General features: G+C 42.3%; 1 protein-coding gene across 1 annotated transcript in view; it reads right to left on the bottom strand.

Moving 5' to 3' along the window:
* Nucleotides 1-23,099, bottom strand: part of NSMAF (neutral sphingomyelinase activation associated factor) — a 2,091,028-nt gene that overhangs the window by 1,890,615 nt on the left and 177,314 nt on the right. Inside the window, exon 2 of the mRNA XM_044065485.1 lies at nucleotides 4,959-5,042. Within this exon, the coding sequence (XP_043921420.1) occupies nucleotides 4,959-5,042 (84 nt within the window). The remainder of the gene's footprint in view (nucleotides 1-4,958; nucleotides 5,043-23,099) is intronic.

Raw genomic sequence — 23,099 nt, 5'->3', positions numbered from 1 at the left:
CTGAAGTTAGATTCCTCATGTGCAGCCTGGCCAGAGGAATCATGAGAATACAAGATGCCATATAGCCTAGTGCTCTGAGGAATTCCCTGGCTGAGAGGCATTGCCTCTGCGTAATGTTTTGAAAGTATTGAATTAGAAAGACCTTCTCCTGAGGGAAAAAAGGCCTTTAAGAAGGACAAATCCAGAAGAGCCCCCAGGAAAATCATCCTGGTGTTGGGTTCTGTGTTAGATTTGTGCAGATTTATGGTGAACCCCTGAGAAGTGAGGAGATTCTCAGTAAAGGCCAGATCCATGAGAAGATTGGGCAGAATCATGGCTTGAATTAGGCAGTCAAGATAAGGATACATTTGGACCACTCTTGGTTATGCAGAAAGCGATCACAGGGGCTAAGCACTTTGTGAAAACCCTGGGAGCAGTAGGCAAGCCAAAGGGCAGAGCAAAGAATTGAAGTTGACTCATACCTGCTCTGAAACACAGAAAGCTTCTGCACGATTCCTCTATAGGAATGTGTAAGTAAGCATCTTTTAGATCCAGGGTGACCATTAAGGCCTGAGGAGCTATCATGGGCTAAGGCTTTTGAAGAGTCAACATTTTTAATTTTTTGACCAGCAGGGACTGACTGAGGATAGACAGGTCTAGAATAGAGCGCCAAGAGCCTTCTTTTTTGGGAACCAGAAAGAGCCTAAAGTAAAATCCCTTGCCCTTTTGGTGTTCTGGAGCTGGTTCCGTGGAGTCCTGTGAGCACAAATAGAGAGGTTGTGAAAGGGCCTCTGCTCTTTTATTTTGTGGTATATCTGGACAGCCTGAGTACTTTAATGGCTCTTTGAAAGTCAGCCTGTAACCATTTGAAATAATGTTCAGAACCCACTTGTCCGAAATAATGACAGACCAATTATCTTTGAATAGGGATAGCCTTCCTCCTAGTCTCCATCCTAATCTTGTGGGGAGCAAGGGGAGGGGCAAGGAAGAATCACTGTTGCTCTCTGCCAGGACCATGTGGCCTAGAACTCCCTTGCCTGGAGTTTCTGAGGACCACTGCCTAGGCCTTTGTGACTGATGCTGTCTGAGTTCTTTCTCTCTGGGGTTTCCCCTGTCTGCTTTTTAACGGAGTGGAAAAGGCCCAGTGTTTAGTGTAAAAGTTCCTACTAAACCTAGGTAGCTGATCTTGGAGGAAGTCTTTCATGATCTGCATTGATTTTGCTTTATCTTCCATCTTTTTGAGCACAGCCTCAGCTTTAGGGCCGAAGAGAAAGGCCTTGTCCAGGGGTGCATCCAGAAAGTTGGACTTGAAATGGTCAGGCAGAATTTGTTCTCTTAGCCAAGCATGTTTACCAATGAAAGAAACAGTGGCTGGAGCTCAGCTGGAGGCCTCCATAGTATCGTAGCCACAGCTAAAGGAATGTCTATCCACTTAGGAACTAGAGTGGTAAAGGTCAAACAGTTCTTTAGAAAGGTTCACGTCCTCAAGGCATGCAAGCTTTTGTTTCAGCTGATCCAAAACCATTTGCTGGTATATGATCATATGACACAGGTAGTTAACAGCTCTCATGGCAAGGGTGGCAGAAGTGTTAACTTTTTTACCATATCTGTCAAGGGCCCCACTTTCTTTGTCAGCAGGTAAAGAGTTCTTAGAGGAACTGGGTCTTGCGCCTTTGGGTCTTGGTGCGACCACCTCTGGATTAGCAGAAAGATTCTTAAAAGATATTTCTAGGAGTCCAACACCCTGTAAAACTTGACTGGTTTTCGAGGGGTGGAAGGAGGAAAATCTGGATTTAAGGATAAATCCAAAAAGATATCCTCTACAACCTCTAACACAGGAGGAATAGCCAAAGGTCTGTGCTCCTGCGGGTCAACGAACTCCCTAACCCTCTTTTTTGATTGTGGGCATTCCTGGGCCTCCCACTGGAAATGTTCCCTCATAGCATGGAGAGTTTCCCCAAAAGTGATGTCCTCGGGGGGGGGGGTAAAGAAGGGTCCTTCCTCAAAGACAGACTCCTCCTGGTCTGAATCCTCATCAGACTTTAGAGGATCAGAAAATACTTCAGGGGTAGGATCCCTTTTCCCTGGGGAAGACTCCAAAGGGGGTTGCCTAGATACAACTATGGAAATAAGGTCTTCATCTAATCTCAACATGTCTTGCTGATATCCCTGTGGATGGGAGCTGGTAGGCCTAGGCATAGGGCCTGAAGTAGAACTGTTCTTAGAGGTAGCTTTGGCATTGGGCCTAGGTACGTCTGCAATCCTGATGCCCATCTCCCTAGAAGAATGATCCACTGGTAAAGGCTGACACCGCAAAGAACCATAGCCAGAAAAAGAGTGGTCATTGGAGGCTGAGACCTGCTGAGCGGCCCTGGACCCAACCGAAGAACCAAATGCTAAGGCCTGTGTAGAAGCTGAGGGACCTGACGGCATGTCGGACTCCGGACAGGTCTCGACAGAGGCCTGCTCCACCACCGCAGTCACAGAAGGGGGCTGTGAAAGCGCCTCGCCTTCTTCAGAGATCACAAGCCTTGGGGGGACTGGCCGATGGAGAAAGGTTGTCATCTGAGGCTGTAAGCTTGGGTCTTTTTTCCTTATCCTTCTTACGCCTAGGGAGCGTGACCTCAGCATAGCTGAGAAGACAGGGACTCGGGTGCCTAGCTAAGATATCGGCCTTACACCTAACAGTTCTAGAACTGAACTGCACACAGAAACGAAGCCTAAACAGGTGACGCACACTGAATGAAAGTCTCGGTGTGGGATTTGCTTACCACATCTAAGACAATTGTTAACCTTATCTGACATGGGTTAAAGCAAGGGAGAGAAAAAAAAAAAAGAGTTCCCCAATGGGAGACTTAGCTTTCAGATGTCTCTCTCTGGTGCGGACCGACCACTGAAATACTGCTTTGGGCTCTGACAACAAGAAAAGACTGATATCATGGCACTGACTGGCTCCCTATATACCCAAGCATACTGACGTCAGATAGGACATCTGCCAGCCTAAAGTGAAGGAAGATTTTTACTCTGGTAGTTGGCCAGTCAAGGGCTTTCACAGCAGGAAATCCCCACAAGTCAGGACTGCAACAGTGAAACACAGGAACATCATTACTTCTGATGAACAGAATCAACTCCAGTGAGGAAGATCTAGAAGGAGAAACTGGAGTTTTTTCAAAGCAGAGAAATACCGAAGGAGCTACCAATAAAAAAAATTACCAAGTAGTATAAAACTGAGTTAAATGTACATGCAAGTGTATTTTTCATTAAACCACAAGACTGATTTTGTTTTTCCAGGAAGAACCTGCATTTAATTTTGTTTGCATATAATAAACTTTTTAAAACAAACTATGAAAAAAAAAAAAAAAAGAAAAATATGGGAACCTTTCGGAAACATAAATGCTGCTTCATATTACTTGGATAGTCAGAACCAATGCCGCAAAACTGTGTTATAATCTCCCAACAGAATAATGAAGGACTACTTCTCCACATCACACATAAAAGTCTGCCTAATTCTAGGGTATCGTGAAAATTAATAGTGCCTTCTTCACATATAAGGTTCAAGACTCGCAGCAAGAATAGCATATACCATAAAATCACAACCAAAGAAAAGTGCCATAAAATCACAAGTAATTTATGGAGTGGAAGATAAACAAAGTATTCTAAGATCAGTGGGATACAAGCAGGAGCCCATTTCTACTGATATTCTGGAAGGTATTACAATGCTCTGACAGAACATTTTCAATGTAAAGTGGCAAAGGTTATTTCATGTTTTTATTACAGGTAGGCACTTTATAGCTCATTTTCTTTCTAGTGCATCCAGAAAATATATTTCGCTATAGCATATATAATCACGGTCAGGTAATCCTAGCTTCTTTCTAGTGCATCCAGAAAATATATTTCGCTATAGCATATATAATCACTGTCAGGTAATCCTAGCTCCATAGTGTACAGGAAAAAAATAACGATGACCCTTGTCTGATTAGCAGCAAAGATGCTGGATGAGCCAAGTCAGGGAGGAAGGAGTGAACATCTAACTCCAGCTCACCCATCCTGGAGAGAGGGAGGCAGGTTGGCATACTATATGGCTGACATCTACTGCAGAACAGAAGTATGGCTGCTTTGCACTGCATCAGAGGTGGTAGGGGATAGCCATGTGTGGTTTCACAGGTATGTCCCCAATAAACAGCAAGTGTGGAAGCTACAAGTTGCCAACAGAGACAGAAGGATAACGTGGGGGATTCTCGATTCCTAGCATCTGCTTCCACTCCCAGCTTGCTTGAGTCTTGCCTCAGGAGAATTAAATGGCCATCCAGCTCTTCCCCTTGGGCTTAAAAGTCAGCAAGGAGGGTGTCAGCAAACAGAAAAAAGATATATCCACAATATGGTACACCCTGTTACCTAACAACATTTATTGAAGGCACCTAGTTATCAAATCGGGTCAAGACATCCTATGATTCAAGTATTGATAAAATAAGAAATCATCCTATGATTCAAGTATGGATAAAATAAGAAATTTGCTTCCATTCAAGTAATGTCCAGGCAAAAAGCATAACTGATAAATGACATATTATCGTCTTGCACATTTAAAATAGGCATTTGTGATATGAACAGCATGTTGTGCAACAAGTACAGGACGTGATTACTTTTGTGAATGATGATGAAGTGTGCTTAAAAAGCATACTTCTAACTGAAGGAAAAAAAATGCAGGATAGCTGTCTGCATTTAGTGTTTAGTATTATGTTTTGGTTGTCAACTCAAAATTATTGAACAATGTTGTTTCCATGTGTCTTTGCAGGTGAATCAAGATGTACAAAATTATAAGCAAAAATACTGTAAAATGATTTAGATTTGGCTTAATATAGTCATCTTTTAACATTTAGTTACAAAACTAACACATGCTCAGATAAAATATTTTAATATGTGAAGATGCAGGAATACTGTAAAATCATATTATAAAAATGCACTAGAATAAGCTATTGTACCTTCTTCCTGTGTTGGATTTCAGTATATAAGCAATGTGCTGTTCAAAATAATACTCCTCCAAGTCGAGATGCAAGAGAGAAAACCTAGAAGTGGGTAAAAAAGGTAGTTAATAAAGCCAACTTTACAATTTCTTTTAATTAAAAGAAGGCCTTAAAGGACAACTAAAGCAAAAAAGAAAGAAATAAAAATGCAAATTAAATTATTTTGTGGATCCACTACAGCTTCATGTAAAAGCACAAAGGCAAGGAACAAGCCTTACACCAACAAAATGACAAACTGGGGGTATTTTTTTTCCTCCAAAAGTGGATCAACTTTGCAGTTAAACATATACATCTATCCTAGCCTTAGACCTAAACATTAGAGCAAGATAATTCATATGTAGCCCAGAGAACCTTTCCAATTGGAACCACCTACCCATTAAGCCCAAGAACATAACAGATTGCCAACATTTTAGAAATAATCTCTGGACCACCTAAGGTAAACCTACAAATGCTTATGTTTCTTGGATAAAGTATAGCTCTCTTTCTTCATACCTTGTACACAGGCAGTAGCCTTCATCATAAATTAGCAACTCATCTATTCATTTAACAAGCCCAGAAATGCTCAGATAATTGGTCAATTTCTGTAAATATATAAATAAAATAAGAAAGTACAGTTGTGTAAGTAAACTTACCTTAACAGCAGATGTTCAGATGATCACTGCTACAGTAGCCTTAACTATATGGGTCACATCCTGCAAGGGCATGAATGCCAGGCAGCTTCCAAAGCTTCAAGGCACCTTTCATGTTTCCAAACTGTCAGGCAGTGCAAGCTGAGCTAACTAAAAGACAAGTTTGGGCATCAAGCCCTTCAAAGCTTTCCTGCCAATAAGAGAAAAGGAGACTAAGCCCTGAAAGGACAATGCTAGGAACAATACAAAATAAATGTCCACACCCTGGTACGAACAACACATCAAAAATTAACGGGGATGGACGGAGGGAGTGACTACTGCAGCAGTGATCATTCAAACATCTACTATTATGGTAAGTTTACCGACACAATTATACTATATTCATCGTACTGATTACTGCTGCAATGGCCTCAGCTACATGGGTTGATTACCTTAGCTTACTACATTTGTGAGGTGGATGGAGAAGAGTCCAGGAGACCTTGGAGAAAGGTCCTAGCAAAGCCCGATCTAAACCCACAGAAGTAAATCAGGAATCTAGTGCTTTGTAAAAATATGCACCCAGGACCAAGTAGCAGCTTCTAAAATACTTCTAGAAACCAGTTCTTTCCAAAAACCCATATATGAAGCCAAGGCCCTGGTATAGTGAGTCTTGACCCTAACCACTTGGAAATAGCTTGTACTGATACAAGTCTTCTTATCTTCACATGAAAAAAACAACAGATCAGAAGATGTGAAAGATTTAGCTTGTCAAGATAAGAAATCCTACTTCTGTGGAAAATGAGATAGGTTTGACTCACCACAAGGTAGCAACTCAGATACTCTTCTTGCAAAGGTTGGAGCAATCAGTAAAAACTGCTTTCCATGCTAACTACCTCAAGTTAGCTAGATTAGCTGATTCAAATTAAGCAAGTGCTAGCATCTCCAACACAAAATTAAGATCCCAAGAAGGGGCCACCAGTTATCTTGGACCCCTCTTAAGTAAAACTCCTTTCAAAACATTTTGATATGCGAATGCCTTTAAAGAGGATGATCCATGAGCATACATGCTGAAATGGCCAATAAATCAACCTTGAGAGAGGAATAAGACAAACCTAGGAAAGTAATTCAGACAAATATTGTAAAACCAGAAAACAATATCACTGAATGGGTGCTGGTTAAGTCACTGGCACCACTTAGATAACATTTTCCATTTGTTAACAAGGGCTTCTAGTAGCAGGCCTTCTTGCCTCCATTAGTACCTTCTGTACTTCCTTAGTAAACAGGTGCCTAAAGAAAATTAAGACCCCATCATCCAGGCAGTCAGATGAAGTTGACTGAGGTCAGGGTGTATCAAATACCACTGATCTTGTTGAGTACTTCTATTCTGTGAGGAAGCTTGTGGTAACTGCTCCTGGCCATTTCTGAAAGAAGGGAGAACCACTGCTGTCTGGGCCAGAAAGGGAGTCACTACAACAATCATGGGGGATTCTTTATGAATCTTTAGAAGCACCCTAGATTTCAGTAGAAAGGGTAGAAACGCATACAGGAAAATTCTTGTCAAACAAAAAACCTCCCAGACCTTCTTGCATGGAGTCCTGGAGCAGAATCTTGACAGCCGATTATCTAGAGAGGAGGCAAATAGGTCTTCTAGAGGATCTCCCCACAGATGGATCAAATCTAAGAAGACTCCCTGATCTAGTTTGCACATGTGCAGATCTGTCCTGTCCTGCTCAGCTTGTCTGTCACACATTATTGCTCTGATGGAATGAAGGATGCCTGTAGAGTGAGACTGTGTTGTGAAACTATATCCGACGCTAGCATGGCTAGTCTGCAAAGAGGGTATGATATGGTTCCCACTGCTTGTAAATTTACAACATGACTGTGGTACTATCTGAAACAAGTTGAAAAGGTCCTGGGGACAACAGATGATTTGGAGAGTCGAGTGCCTTAATCAGGGCAAGCATCTCTTTTATATTTATGTGCTTGTGTCTGTCTTAGGTCTTCCACATACCTTACATTATTATCACTTCTGGAACTGCTCACCAAGCAAGGCTGAGGTGTTTGTGATAACGGACTGTTCTGGAAGAGGAGGGAGAAGGAGAGATGTGAATTTAGGAATTTTTGGTTTCTTTATCAAGTAATTTTTCTGTTGACAAAACCTGCACCAGGATTTGAAAAAAGTGATGTTGATGCTGGAACCAAATGACTTCAGATATCATTGTATCTTTCTTATGTGGAGTCATGTCAGGGTTATCATGAGGATCATTGATGCCATGAGACACATAATCCTAATGTACTCCCTCATAGTGACCGAAGTCTGAGTGGAAAACCTTAGAAATTGATCCAGATACAGATAGATTTTTTCCTGAGGAAGAAAAGCTCTTTGAACTGAGGTGTCTAGTTGACTCTCAGGAAATACAATCCTGTGTGGAGGAGTCAAAAAGGACTTATGAATGTTCTCCTGAAGACCCAGCTTGTGTAAGTGATCTTCATGCAAAGTGAGAGATTCCTAACACTTTGAAAAATACTCTGCAAAAATCTATTTATTTGTCTGTTTACCAGCAAAGTCTGACTGGGTAATACCCATTTTCAACAGAGGGCTGGGGAGAAAAGCTCCATTTGCTTACATTGCATTATACTAAGTTCCAGATAAACAAAGAGTAGTTACATTTCTACTTACATTTATACACAAACATTAGTTAAATTTATGCATTCTAAGAATTTACCGAGGTAAAGGTTGTTGCCCATGTGCAACTTAGTGGACTGTACAGGCAGCAGTTACGTACAGGCAGCAGTTACGTACAAAAATTGTTTTGTCGTTTCAGTGAGAAGCTGAGTGCATTCCGTTTAAGAAGAGTATCTGGAGAGTATTGCATGGTGATCACAAAGTCTTAACCTGGTGATAAGCATGTGGATGACCAGGATTTAAAATGTTAAGCAGTAGTTTAAGACTATTAAACTTGTCAGAGTTTTATTTATGTGGGGGGTATTATTCAAGAGTTTAGCAATGTATTGGGAGTGGAGCGAGTCTCCTGCAACATTATTTGACTTATTTGTGAGTAGTAAGAATTTGTAACTTAAATGGAGGTTCCTTGCTGCACAGTAGGGCAGTAATAAGTTTTGTAGTGCAGGGTATTTTTCTAGATGAATTAGTCTGTTTGCTGTAGTTAGCTGTGAATATGTTAGGTAGTTGTGTAGTTCAACAAGTTTAATTGCTTTATGCTACGACAATGGTGGGTCCTGTGAGGGAGACTGGTGGCAAATTTAGCTATTTTATTGTAGCAGGAGGTAAGTATCTTTCTTTGACTATTGTTTAAGTTTGTTAGGACAGGAGTGGCATAGAAGAGAGTCGAAACTAAGAAGGTGATGACTAGAGTTTCCTTGCATTATCTGTAAGAAATCCATTGATCCTATAAAGGCAACCTAGTTTCTGGTGTGCAAATTTAATGGAGTGCAGTACATGCTGGTCATACTTGAGATTGTCATGTATTATAATGCCTAGAAGTTTACTGTGAGTTACAGTTTCAATGACAGTATTGGCTGACTCTATGGTAAAAGATTGCTTTTAATTTTGGTAACTTTTTGGGGTAATAAGCAATAACTTAGTTTTCATGGGGCTGAGTAGGAGGTTTGATTCTTTGAGCCAGGTTTCTAGAGAGAAGGATTTTTAGGTAGTGTCTTGGAGCTTATTTATTATTGAGGCCACAGACAATGTTGAGCCATCTGCAAACTGAACTAAACTAGCATGATAAGTGCAGGTGTGGAGGTTATTAATAAACAGGAGAGGAGCTAGAATAGAGCCCCGAGGGACATCTGTGGTAAGTGGTTGGAAGGATGAGTACGTTTGTTGCCATTTAAAAGCCTACCTTCCATACAGGTAAAGTACAGTTGTGTACACTTATCATAAATGTAGATGTTCGAGTGTATTCACTGTTGCAGTCATTACATTTGGGTAATCCTGCTGGCAGGTTGCCCTCAGTCGGCCTGAATTCCAAAGTCCTGGGTCCTGCGTCAGCTGTCGTCGCCCCTTCCCTGATGTCAGGTCGTCAGGAATATAAAAGAAGCAGCCAACGCCATTTTATTTAGTTTTTCTTGCCCCAGATGTCAGGTGCCCCCAAAAAGGGTAGTCAAAATTTATATCTATATATAAAATATCATGCAGCAAAATAAACTACCTTCATCCACCAGCAAATACACCACATAGGTTGTATAAATCAGAGAAGGAAAGATAGGTTCCAGCAGAAGAGAAAAGGGGGAATGGCGGGTGGGTAACCTGGACTGCAACAGTGAATACACTCGAACATCTACATTTATGGTAAGTGTACACAACTGTACTATGTTCTTCGTGTTTCACTGTTGCAGTCATTACATTTGGGTAGCTTCCCAAAGCTAAGGTTGGGAGGCTGGAGCTAAACAGCATTAGGGGTGGCTATGAGACCCTGCAGAACTGCAGTGGCAAAGCCTACCCTGGATTTAGAGTAGAGTGGCAGATGGTAGTGCTTTGTAAAGGTGTGCACTGAACTCCAAGTAGCTGCCTCTAAGATGTCATTGGTTGGTACTCCTCTGAGAAAGGCTGCTGAAATGGCTGCAGCTCTGGTGGAATGTGGCCCAATGCCCTTAGGCACTGGCTTTCCATGGTATAAGTAGCAGAAACGAATGCAGTGGCCTATCCATTTTGAAATAGTCTGCTTTGAGATAGCCTTTCCTTGTGATCCTGCAGCATATGTCACTAGCAATTGTTGTGTTTTTCTAAAAACTTTGGTTCTGTCCAAGTAGAATCTAAGCCGTCTGTGTACGTCCAAAGAATGCAGAATTCTTTCCCCCTTGTTCTGTGGATTTGGATAAAAAGTTGGCAGATGAATGGTTTGGTTGAGAGCCACATTGAACACCACTTTAGGCATAAATGTTGGGTTTGTCCTCAGGGAGACCCTGTCCGGATAAAGAATGATAAAAGGTTCCACAGCCATGAGTGCCTGTAGCTCTGAAACTCATCTTGCAGAAGTTATTGCTAGGAGCAGAGCTGTTTTCCAAGATAAAAACTTTAAATCAGGCATTGGTGATCTCCTTGGAGGCCTTACATTTTTGGCTCCTCTGAGGTACTGTTTTAATAAGGGATGAGAAAAGATTGGTGGCTCTGCATTGTAATGAGCTGAAATGGCAGAGGCATGAATTTTAATAGATGAGAAAGATAGGCCTTTGTCCAGCATCTCAGTTACGTATTGTAAAATCTGAGGAATATTTGGCACAGCTGTATTTGTTCCTTGTGCCTGGTTCCAAGCACAGAATCTCTTCCATTTACCAGCATAAGATTTTCTAGTACTAGGCCTTCTGGCTTCCAAAATGACATCCATCACTGCTTTGCTGAGTGGTGTGTTTTGTATGACTACATTATCCGCCATGCTGCCAGGTTTAAATTCCTGATCTGGCTGTGTAGGATCTGATTGTTTTGCTGGAACAGTAGATGCGGTACACGTGGAAGGGTCCAAGCTGGGCATTGAGGCAAACCCCTTAATAATGGGTACCAATGCTGGCGGGGCCAGTCTGGTGCAATCAGTATCATCTTTGGCTTCTCCTGTCTGACCTTTAGGAGTACCTTGGGGAGGAGAGGCAGAGGGGGAAAGGCATACACTGACAGGTTTTTCCAGCTGAAGGATAGGGCGTCCACTTTCCATGCTTGTCTGTGATAAATCCTTGTGCAGAATCGCTGTAGTTGGTAGTTGTGAGGGGAGGCAAATAGATCTATGTCCGGGCATCCCCATTTCCTTGTTATCATGCTGAAGACTTGTGGATCCAGCTACCACTCGTGGGGATCCATGAGGTTTCTGCTTAGATCGTCTGCCGGAGTATTTTTCCTTCCTGGCAGGAATTGTTCCTGCAGATGTACTTGGTAAGTCAATGCTGTGTCCCACAAAGTCATGGCTAGCCTGCAAAGGGGGTAAGAATGTGTGCCCCCCTGCTTGTTTATATACCACATGACCGTGGTGTTGTCTTGTCTTTATCAGTAGTTGTCCTGGTTGAAGAAGGTCCTTGAAGGCTGTCAGGGCATTTTGAAACCGCTAGCATCTCTTTTTGATTGATATGTAGATGCATTTGGTTTGAGGTCCATGTTCCCTGAATGCATTTTCCTGCCATGTGGGCCCCCCAGGCATAATCTGATGCATCCGTTGTTAGTGTCTGCCTGGCTGGGGGTAATGTGAATGGCTGTCCCTTGTTTTGGTGACAAGCCTTTGCCCACCACCGAAACTCCTGTTGCAGACACGGAATGAGAGTAATTATAGTTTCCAGGCTGTGGCAATGTTGAGTCCAAACACTTTTTAGGTACCATTGAAGTTTCCTCATATGCAGTCTTGCATATGGAATTAGTAGCATATGGAATTAGTAGGATGCAGGATGCCATGAAACCCAAAGCCTGCAGAATTTTTCTTGCAGATAACTGGGCCTTTGTTGCTAACATTATGAAGTAGGTAGTCAGTTGTCTGTTTGTCTGGCGTGAGATAAGCCATCTGCGCAGTTGTACTTGCACCCAGGAGTATTATTCTTTTGACAGGGTACTAGTTTTGATTTATTTTCGTTGACTGTGTACCCAAAGCATGTTAGAAGTTTTTTCACAAATGTCAGATGCTGTAGAAGTATATCTTTGTTCTCTGCTTGAATCAGGCAGTCGTCCAAGTAAGGATATATTTGTATTCCTCTTTGTCTGCAGAATGCAATTACTGGTGCCAGGCACTTTGTAAAGACCCTGGGCACAGCAGATAAGCCAAAGGGCAGTGCAGAGAATTGGTAGTGCAATGAGCCAGCCTTGAATTCGAGGTATCTTCTGCATATTTGTCTGATTGGGACATGCAGGTATGCCTCTTTTAGGTCTAAAGTTACAAGCCAAACGTTCTTGCCCAGCATGGGCAGTAGTTGCTGCAAAGTCAACATTTTGAACTTTGATATATCCAGGAATGTATTCAGAATAGATAGGTCCAGTATTGGCCTCCAGGCCTTGTCCTTTCTGGGTACCAAGAACAGTCTTGAGTACAATCCTTGTCCCCGCTCTTGCTCTGGCACTTGTTGAATGGCCCTCATGTCCATGAGGGATGAGACTTGTTTTTGTGCCTCTGGCCATTGATTTTTTGGCAGATCTGGCCAGCCGTTTGTCTTTGGCAGGGTATGGAAATGGAACGTGTAGCCTTGTGACATGATATTTAGAACCCACTTGTCCTGGGTTATAATGTGCCAATTTTGAGAAAAAAGTGCAAATTTTCCCCCTAAGAGTGCTGCCAGGAAATACGTGCTTGGTGCAGGCAGGGGGAAGTCATTGGGACTGTTTCCTGTAAGGTTGTGATTTGTCTTCTCCACTTTTGGAGGTAGAAGCACCCCATTGCTTTGACCTGTATGAACCTTGAGCCTGGGTTCTGCCTCTAGGGTGCCAGGGTCTACCCCTTTGAGGTCTGTCTGACACTGGAAAGGACCAATTCTTTGTTGGCCAGTGTCTACTAAACCTAGGTGGCTGTACTTGTAAGAAATATTTGACCGTTTGCATAGATTTAGCCTTGTCCTCCATTTTCTTTAACACTTCTTCTGCCTTAACGCCAAACAAAGAATCATGCTGTAAAGGTGCACCTAATAATTTAACTTTAACATGATCAGGCAGATTTTGTTCCTTTAACCGAGCATGCCTTCTAATTACAGAACCAGTAACTGCGGCCCTGCAGGAGGCCTGTAAAGAATCAAAATCACATTGCAAAGTATGCTTTCCAACTTGTTCAGCTGCATGCAATATATCCTGCATTTCCTTGTTTTCTGCACATTCAGAATTTAACATTTTCTGTTTAAGCAATGCCATGACATGTTGCTGATATTTGAGCATACGAAACGGACAGTTTAAGGCCCTTATAGCCAAGGTAGCAGATGTGCAAACCTTTTTTCCCCATCTACCCAGTGCCCTAGAATCCTTATCTGAAGGGGTAGGAATTTTTGCAGCGGAAGCCTTAACACCCTTGGGACCCTGAGAAATAGCTTCCGGGTCTGCAGCAGGGTTTTTAAAAAGGAATTTATGTGAGTTAGGAACCCTGTAATATCTGTCAGGCTTAACAGGAGCTGGAGGCAAGGAGTCAGGGGGTAAGGCTTGACTCCGAAAACACATCATCTACAATGTCTAACACAGGAGGGATGGCTAGTGGCTTGTGATGAGGTAGTAACAGGAAATCTCTGAGCCTCTTTTTAGACTGAAAAATCTTGGCTCTTCCAGTGGAAATGCTCCCTCATGGTATGTAAGGTTTCCCCAAAAGAATAATCATCAGGAGGAGAAGCTGAAGGTATGGATTCTTCAGCATCAGAATCCTCATAGGGGGGAAAAGAATATTCCTGATCAGAAGAGGAATCAGAAGAAATGGAAACCTGATCTGAAGATTCATAGTCATTCTCTTGCCTAGGCCTTTTATCAGGAGGGGGATGGGAACCCCTGATCAAGGTAATCAAGTCTTCGGCTATTTTGAGCATTTGTTTTTTGGGCATGGAGGCCTGTCCACGTGGCTCTTGAGGTTGCTTCTTTGTCTTTGAAGGTGCTTTAGTCTTTGCCTTTGAAGTCGGTTTAATGTATAGGTGTTTGGGTCTGAATACACCTTCAGAAGCCAGTGCCTGCTCAGCGGCTCCGGACCCATCTGAAGGATTAGCGCCAGAGGCTCCAATACTTTGGGTTTCCAGCGGCATGGCCGACTCCATGTGGGAGTCGGTTGCGGCCTGCGACTCTAAAGTAGCGGTCGTCAGGGGCTGCGAAAGTGCCACACTGAGAACCAGCGAACCGGCGACTGGCTTAGGAGAAGTTTCGTCATCGGTTTTGGGCCTCGGCTGTCCTTCTATTTCTTTGCGTTTTTTGTGAACTTCAATAGTCGGATGGCTTTCTGATGACATTTCTGGATAATTAAATCTGCGTCCAAAGTAATTTAAAGCATAATCATACCGATGCTTAATAGTGCGTTGGTTAAATCTAGCACAAAACCGACAACCCAGAAAATTAAGATCAGGGCCTAGGCAAGGAATACAGTAAGAATAAAAGTCCTTATGAGGTATTTGCTTCCCACAAGAAATACAATTGACTTTTTCTGACATTGGTTCTGGAGCAAGAAAAATGTTTCCCCAACGGGGTATTTAGCTTTATAGAAAACTTTGGATCTGAAATTCGAACTCGAAAATCTCAGGAGTCGGCCAACCGGCACTTGCGAACTGCTTCTGCTTCGGGCACCGCGCGGCAAGAAAGACTAAATAACATGGCGTCGGCTGCTTCTTTTATACCCCTGATGACCTGACGTCAGGGAAGGGGCGACGACAGCCAACGCAGGACCCAGGACTTTGGAATTCAGACCAACTAAGGGCAACCTGCCAGCAGGATTACCCAAATGTAATGACTGCAACAGTGAAACACGAAGAACATCTAAGAAACCACAACAAGGAGTACTGTGAAAAATTTTACTGAGAGTTGAATAAGCAGTTACTGGTACAAGACAGTATCAAATGCCTGTGAAAAGTCTAACAACATGGTGGACACAAGCAGACCATTGTTTCTATGTTGGTTTATTATAGTTGTAAACTGTAGTAGAGCAGTAGTGGTGCTCTGCTGGGGCCTAAAGCCATGTTATGTTTCTGAGAGCAGGTTATTTGAGGTTGGGTATTATATCAGCTGCATATGGATGCATTTCTCTAATATTTTGGAGAGGGGGAAGAGAATCACTATTGGTCTGTAATCAAACCCTGTAGATGTTACCTTTGTGTAATGGTATGATGTAGGATTTTTTTCCACAGTAAAGGGATGTACCTTTGTGCAATACACCCATTAATTAGTATGGACGCAGGGAAGGCTACGACTTCTGCAGCCATTATAGGTAGTTTGATGGTAGGCGGTCTAAAGCTATGGAAGTAGTTTTCAGTTTAAAGAACAAATTCATTGTGAGCAAGGTGGGTACTGGACTAAAACTGAAGATCTGTAGGTAGTTTTGGCTGGACAGGGGTGGGAGGGGTCAGATGTATTAGAGTCTGCGAGAGAGAATATTGACTATATAAAGTAGAAATTAAACTGTGTGGGTTAGAGACTGTCATATTGCTTGTTTTTGGAAAGGGAGTGGTGGACTTGCCAGGGTGGAGTAATTTATTTAGTGATGACCAAAAAAAGTTTTGGGATGTTTGTCTTGTAGGTTGGTGTAGTACGTTTGCATGTCCTGTTTGACATGAAGTTTTGCAAAATTTCTAAGATGTGTAAATTGCTGGAAGATATTTTGAGTTTTCAGTTTTTCCAGGCTCTAACCCTTTTAATCATTAATTTTTTTGTTTCTTTTGTTAGCCATGGTGCGAGGTTGGACTTTATTCTTTTATTACATACTGGTGCTAGGTTATACAAGGTCTGTAAGAATGTGTAGTCTTTTACAGCAGTATTTTGCTGCATTGTTCTAAGTATGTTCCAGTTATATTGTTTTAGTGTTTCATTGAAAATATCTTTGCTGAAATTGGCTGCATTAAGTATCTGACTATAGATAATACGTTTAGCTAGGATATGGTGAGTTCTAATGGCATATGTTGGTATGTGGTTTGTAAGAATCCACTTTAATGTTGAATGTCTCCCCGAAGTTTTATTGATTCTAGTGGGTGTGTTTATTAATTGTTTGAAGTTGTACAAGTTTATGGATTCACTGGGGGTAGTGAAATTCATGTGTTAGTATTTTAGTTTCATGGTTAATTTGTTTGGATATCCAATATAGGATGTTTTCAGCAGTACCGATGTTATTCCTTGCTGGTATATAAATTGCTGTTAAACAAATAATTTTCTTATTGTGGATTCCTATTCCTATTGTTGATTTTTAGAAATGTTAGCATTGTTAAATTTGGGTATTTCTGTTTAATTTCTTCAACTCTTTTGGGTTTCTAATACCATGATGGGAATGGACTCCATTCCCAAGTCAAAGCATGATTAAAATAAAGTTCATGAAATTAGTATTGTTTCAATTTTTGTTTGCCAGAAGTGCTTTTCACAGCACCCTCAATGGCCCAAAATTGACGACCACTGCAATTCATATGGATTTACATGTATTGGTAATATATCCAAGTACGATTGTAAATTCTTTTTTATAAGACACACTGCTCCTACTACTACTGGAGCTGTCTGGATATCCTTCTTTCACACTGCCTTCATTTATGCCTGTAAATCCTGGTATTTTATGAATTTGTGTCACTCTGCATGTACGAAACTGTATTCACTGGGTGTAGCAATTTCAATGATCAATGTTACTTTTGTCTTTTTTTCATGGACTACTATATCTGGTTTTCTTGCATCAATTAATTTGCACTATTGATATTTTGTGATCCCATGTGATATAAACTTCATCATTCTCTATAATGCTTTATGGCTCTTGTTTCCAATGCTTCTCAGCTACTTCAATATTATAAAATTTTATAATCCCCATTGCAACAGTCTTGCCACATTATTATGCCTTTCAGTATACAATCCTTCTGCCATTAGTATATCACATCCAGCAACAAGATGTGCGACTGTTTCCAATTTTGTTTTACAAAACCTGCATTTGTCTGTTTCTCCCACATGTTCAATGGACTTTGTAAACTAACATGTATGCAAATCCACTATCCTGGGCCACCAATATTAGCTATTCATTGTTTGGTTTAAACTCACCTCTCCCTAATCATCCCCTCCCTAATCATTCCTGTGTTTGGTCCTGATCAATATGAGGTTGTTCCAAGAGTTTTCTGTACTTGCAACTACATTTATGCATTTTCCACACTTCTTGCTGTCTCATCTGATCCTTCGCCTTATGTGCTTTCTTTTGTTTTTTGACCTATTCAAATACTTCCTGATTTTTATTTACTTCTAGTTTGAATTCCATTCCCACTTGACATCGATAAGCTTCTGCTAAACTAAGCAGGGAAGTAATCTTAGACTTATTCCCCTCATGTTTTACAACTTTTACTATGTTTGGATCTTGTGAGGTCAGCAGACATGCTTGCACTCCTACGGTGACAAATCTATAAAGGTAGTCAATTTTGAGGAGGTCCATACCTCCTTCAGAATGGGGAATATATAATCTTGGTATACACTGATTTTATAAATATATGATAAGCATGAAGCATTTTTCCTGTTTTCCCTGTGCAACTGATCCAATACCTTTTGGGGCCAGTCAATCACTCCAAAACTGTAAGTTAGGACAGGAAGAGCGAATTGTTTTATAGCTTGGACTTTCTCCTATATGTCAGAGCTGTTTTCAGTTCTAATTTTAGTTTTCTAAAGTATTCCTTACTAAGTTTTATTCACATTTGTTCATGTTTTATTGTTGGACCTTCATCAATTCCCAAATATTTATACACCCCCTGTTGCTCAAGTTCTTTTATATCACATTCCTGTCCCAGACTGAAATTTCCTTGGTGCTGCAGCTTTCCTGCTTTAAAGGTTGCTTTTACATACTTATCAAGACCACATAACATTCTTATATCATCTGAGAAAGTGTTGACCACTTGTAGTTGTGCTTTCAGTTCCTCCTCTGATGAACTAATAAAGTTTTAAATCATCCATAAAAAGATGAGAAGTCTTTATACTTTATTGTTTTCTGGAAGCTAAATTGTAGCCATGACCTACTCTGTTAATTAAACAGCTTAATGAGTTACGGACATGACAAAAGAGTCACCCTGGAATATACCCCTTTGAATTTTTATCTCTGTAATAATAATTTGTCCTTTATCATGGCTTAACTGCAAGGGAATTTTTATGGATGATTGCTATACCACCTGCATGCTTGTTTTGTCTGTCGTGTCTGAATATATTGTATCCTGAGGTGGGGGGGGGTGGGGTGATCGCATTATCCTTTACTTCTTTTTTAACCAGGTTTCAGTAGCTATGACTACATCAGGAGGGCATGTGGCAAGGTAGGCATGCATGTCATGGATTTTGATGCACATACTTCTTACATTCATATTTAGTAAGGTGAGTTTGGGTTCTGTTTATGTTGAGAGGTAATAGGTGACTGGCACATTTTGCAGTGGTACCCGAGTTGAGGTGAATATCTCTGCTAATTTTTTGAACTGATATTTTACAAAGGGAATAGTGTGGCTAGTTATATTTTGGTTTGGGTTTGGTATTTGATCATACATTTGGATAAAGAAGTTATGTACTCACCATAACGTTCCATGTATGTAGCCCATCTCGCCGAACATTATTACGTGTGGGTTTGGAGCCGATCCTCGGCTCCGACTCGGCCGCTTAGAAAGCCTGAAAACTTCTGATTGGCTCATGGCTAGGAGGTATCCCATGGTGCATGAGCACATTCCCCAGATTTTGTTTGCTAGTAGTCTATCAGGATAAGACAGGAAAGGGACAAAGGTCCAGAAGAATAAACTGTAATAAAAGCAACCCTTTATGGTATAAACCACTGTAGAAAGGAAAAATAACTGTTACCAGATTCTCCAGGAAGGGGGCTGGTGGGTGGGTTCATATCAATGTTCGGCGAGATAGACTACATACATGGAACGTTATGGTGAGTACATAACATCTTTATGTTATGTAGTCCTATCTCGCCTCCATTATTATATGTGGGAAAGCGTCCCTAGCATCTTGAATGGGTGGCTCACTGGAAAATACTCCTGAGTACCGTGGAGCCAAACGAGGCTCTACCCCTGGAAGTTAAATCCAATTTATAATGGGAAATGAAGGTATGAGGGGTAGCCCATGTTGCTGCTTCACATATATTATCAATAGGTGTCCTGGCTTGGAAGGCAGCAGAAGTAGAAAGGACCTGGCAGAATGCGTTTTGACTTTAAAGGGTAACTCCTATCCCTGAGAAGTGTAAATAAAAGGAAATGCAACTAGAGATCCAGTTCGATAGTGTGACCTTAGAAACTGGCAAGCCCATTCTTGCCTCAGCAATAGAAACAAACAGCTGTTCTGATTTTCTAAATCCTTTGGTCCTGTGGATATAGAAACGCAGTTGCCTATGCACATCCAATTGATGGAATTAATACTCTGCTTTATTGTTGTAATTAGGGAAGAACACTGGCAATTCAATTGTTTGGTTTAAGTGAAAATGAGAACAGACTTTAGGAATAAAAGAAAGATTGGTCCGGAGAGAAACCCTGTCTTTGTGAAAAATTAAATATGGAGGTTTAACTGATAGGGCTTGTAGTTCAGAAACTCATCTGGCTGAGGTTATTGCCACCAGGAAAAGAGTCTTCCAAGACAGGAATTTCAACTGATAACTATGGGCTGGTTCAAAGGGTGGCAAAGCAAGTCTAGACAAGACTAGATTCAGATCCCAGGGAGGAATGGGGTCTTGAACAGGAAGTCTTAACATCATGGAACCCCTAAGAAAGGATTTGCACAGTTTGTGAGACATAACACTGGAATCATTAAGCCCCACATGAAAATTAGATATTGCTGCTAGCTGAACTCGGAGTGTAGCAGCCGTTGAACCCTGGTGAAAAATTTCTGAAAGGAATTCAAACAATAGTAATGGGAGCTGTAAATGGATCAACTTCTCTGTTGTGTGTCCATATAAAAAATCTCTTCCATTTACTGTGATACAATTTTCTAGTCAAAGGCTTGTGAGAAGAGGTAATAATATGGGTTACACCTGGAGACAGATCATGAAGCCTGACTAGTGACGGAACTGGAGCTGCCATGCTGTCAGTTTGAGAGTGTGGAGACTGGGGTGAAGAGAACCTGACGTGTGTGTCAAGAGATCTGGCAATGGGTCCAGAGTCCACTGATAGTCTAACAGGTGAGGCTCGAGAAAAGGGAAACAAATCTGACGAGGCCAGTAAGGAGTGATGAGGATCATCTTGCTTCCCAGCAACATTGCTTTCTGTATGACCTTGGGAATGAGTGGAAAGGGAGGAAAAGCATAAAGGAGTCCCGGGGGACAATCGTGGATGAGTGTATCTCTTGGAGACTCTCCCAGAGGGGGGATGAGGGAGAAAAAGGTGCTGCATTTGGTGTTGATGGGGCTGGCAAAGAGATCGCAGCAGGGTTGTCCCCACTTTTGGAAGATCAGATGAGCTACTTTCTGGTTCAAGGACCATTCATGACATAACAATATTGCCCTGCTTAGCTTGTCCGCTATCACGATGGAAGTCCCCAGGATGTGCACTGCAATGAGAAAGCATTGGGAAGAAATCGCCCAATTCCAAACTCGCACGGCCTCTCGACATAAAGTGTATGATCTGGTCCCCCCTTGTTTGTTTAGATACCAAACCACCAACATGTTGTCGGTCTGGATAGCTATCGTCCCTAGAGGGAGAAAGTCATGAAGTGCTTGCAATGCTAGAAGCACCGCTCTCATCTCTAGGACACTGATATGCAGATGGGCCTCCTGATCTTGCCATGTGCCTTGGAAAGTCCTGCCAAGATAATGCCCCCCACCCTATCTGGGAGGCATTCATGGTCACACTGGCAACGGGTTGGTACGGTACAAAGGGAGTCCCTGTGGTAAGATGACCTGGCTGAATCCACCAGCGTAGATCCTTTTTGCAGGAATCTGTGTTCTTTATCTGGTGATGCAGAGGCAACTGCTGAAAAGACCACAGGGATGACAGCAGCCATTGGACTATCCTCATATGTAGTCTTGCTAAAGGTACCAAGGTTATGGTCGACACCATAGTTCCAAGAAGCCGCAACACCACCTTCGCTTTGACTCCTCGAAGAGGAAGTATCCTGTAAATTTGCTGTGCAAGATTCTGTATTCTGTCTGTAGGTAGTCTGGCTATCATAGAAACCATGTCTATGTTTGCTCCTATAAATGTTATAGATTAAGTGGGCAAAGGTGAGGATTTTTCCCATTTTATAGAGATTCCCAACTGGGAACAGAGCTTGATTGTGGAATCCCTCGATTGAACTAGACGATGCCTGGTGGTGGCGGTCAGGAGCCAATCGTCCAGTTATGGAAAGACTTGGATTCCCTGACGCCACAAAAGAGCTGTCACTACTGCCATGCACTTGGTGAACACCCAAGGGGCTGTAGTGAGACCAAAGGGCAGCGCCCGAAACTGGTAATGACTGGCTCCCAGCCAGAAGCGTAGGTAGCTCCTTGATGCTTTGTCCATCATTATGTGGTAGAAGGCATCCTGGAGATCTATTGAGCACATCCAACTGTCTTTCCCTAACAGAGGGAGTATGGATTGTAGAGTGACCATTCGGAACATGGACTTCTTTACATACTCATTTAACCTGCTGAGGTCTAAGATGGGTCTCCAGTCTCCTGTTCTTTTTGGAACAAAAAAGAACCTGGAGTATGTTCCGAATCCTGTCTGGTCTGCTGGGATCTTTTGGATGGCTCTTTTTAATAGCAGCTTTTCTCTCTCTATAACCGCTTGATCCCTGTGATTGGGTGGTACATCTGGGATCCTTTTGGGAGGGTGTGGTGGAAGGGAAAAGGGTATAGAGTAACCTCTGGTGATAATGTCTTGTACCCACTTGTCTCGAGTGAGATTTAGCCAGGCTTCTGGGTACAAGGACAGGCAACCCCTGACCAGCTCCAGAGACGCACAGTTGGGTTCCACATCAGGAATGCTGATAGGGACGGTCATGAAAGGGATCACGACCTCCCTGATTTTGTGGGCCTCCCCTGCCTCTAGGGCAACGTCTACCATTATTTCCTCCTCCCCTGCCTCTGAAGGAGGAATCACCCTGTGTATCCACCCTGTGTATCCTGGAAAGGTCTCTGTGATTTCTTGAACCACATTTTACAGCTCTTCTGACCTTTAGTGTAAGGTCTAGAAGGAACGGTAAAACGGACTCCCACAGCAGAGAGAGTTTTTCCTTCCTGTTCACACCTGGTGAGGGTATCTTTCACCTTGGGTCCAAAAAGAGAGGATCCATCCACGGGGGCATTGGTGAATGTAGACTTGAAAGGCTCAGCAAGTTGCAAAGACGTATCCAGGAATGTCTCCTTAAGGAGACTCCTGAACCCACCGCCCTATTCGTACCGTCAGCTGCATACGAGATCAGCTGCATGGAGGAGTTAACAATGGATGTGAGAGTAGCCAACTGAGCACACACTGTAGATGGGACTGCTTCAGTAGAAGTACCCTGAAGAGTATCTCCTAACTACTTTAGGAGATCTCTCTGAAGTCTCGTAAAATGTGATAGATAGTTCAGCGATCAGAGTGTAAAAGCCTCTGAAGAGAAGATATGTACCTATCCATCGTTCGGGATTCCTTATTGGGCAGATGGAGAGAAGTCGTCTCTGCTAGCTCCTTCTTAGTGGCTGCCGCCACCACCATCGCATCAACAGGTAAGCCCTTGGATAAAAATTCTTTGCCTTTAGGGGCGGAAAGAAATTTATTCGGCCTCCTGGGGACCGGCTCCACAACATCTGGAGTCTGCCATGCTTTCTGACTCACAAGATCCAGTAATTCATCAAATGGAGTAGATACCCATGAAGCTGAGGGTTTGACTCCTCATCGGATGGGGTAACGGTGGGCCAGCCACCTCTCTGCCTGAGGATCTCCAAAATGTCTG

The sequence above is a fragment of the Protopterus annectens genome, chromosome 3.part0 (genome assembly GCF_019279795.1).
Source record: "Protopterus annectens isolate FY-2018-M chromosome 3.part0, PAN1.0, whole genome shotgun sequence".
Lineage (NCBI taxonomy): Eukaryota > Metazoa > Chordata > Ceratodontiformes > Protopteridae > Protopterus > Protopterus annectens.
Note: the sequence above shows the minus strand (reverse complement) of the source record. Positions and strands in the feature narration are given on the sequence as shown.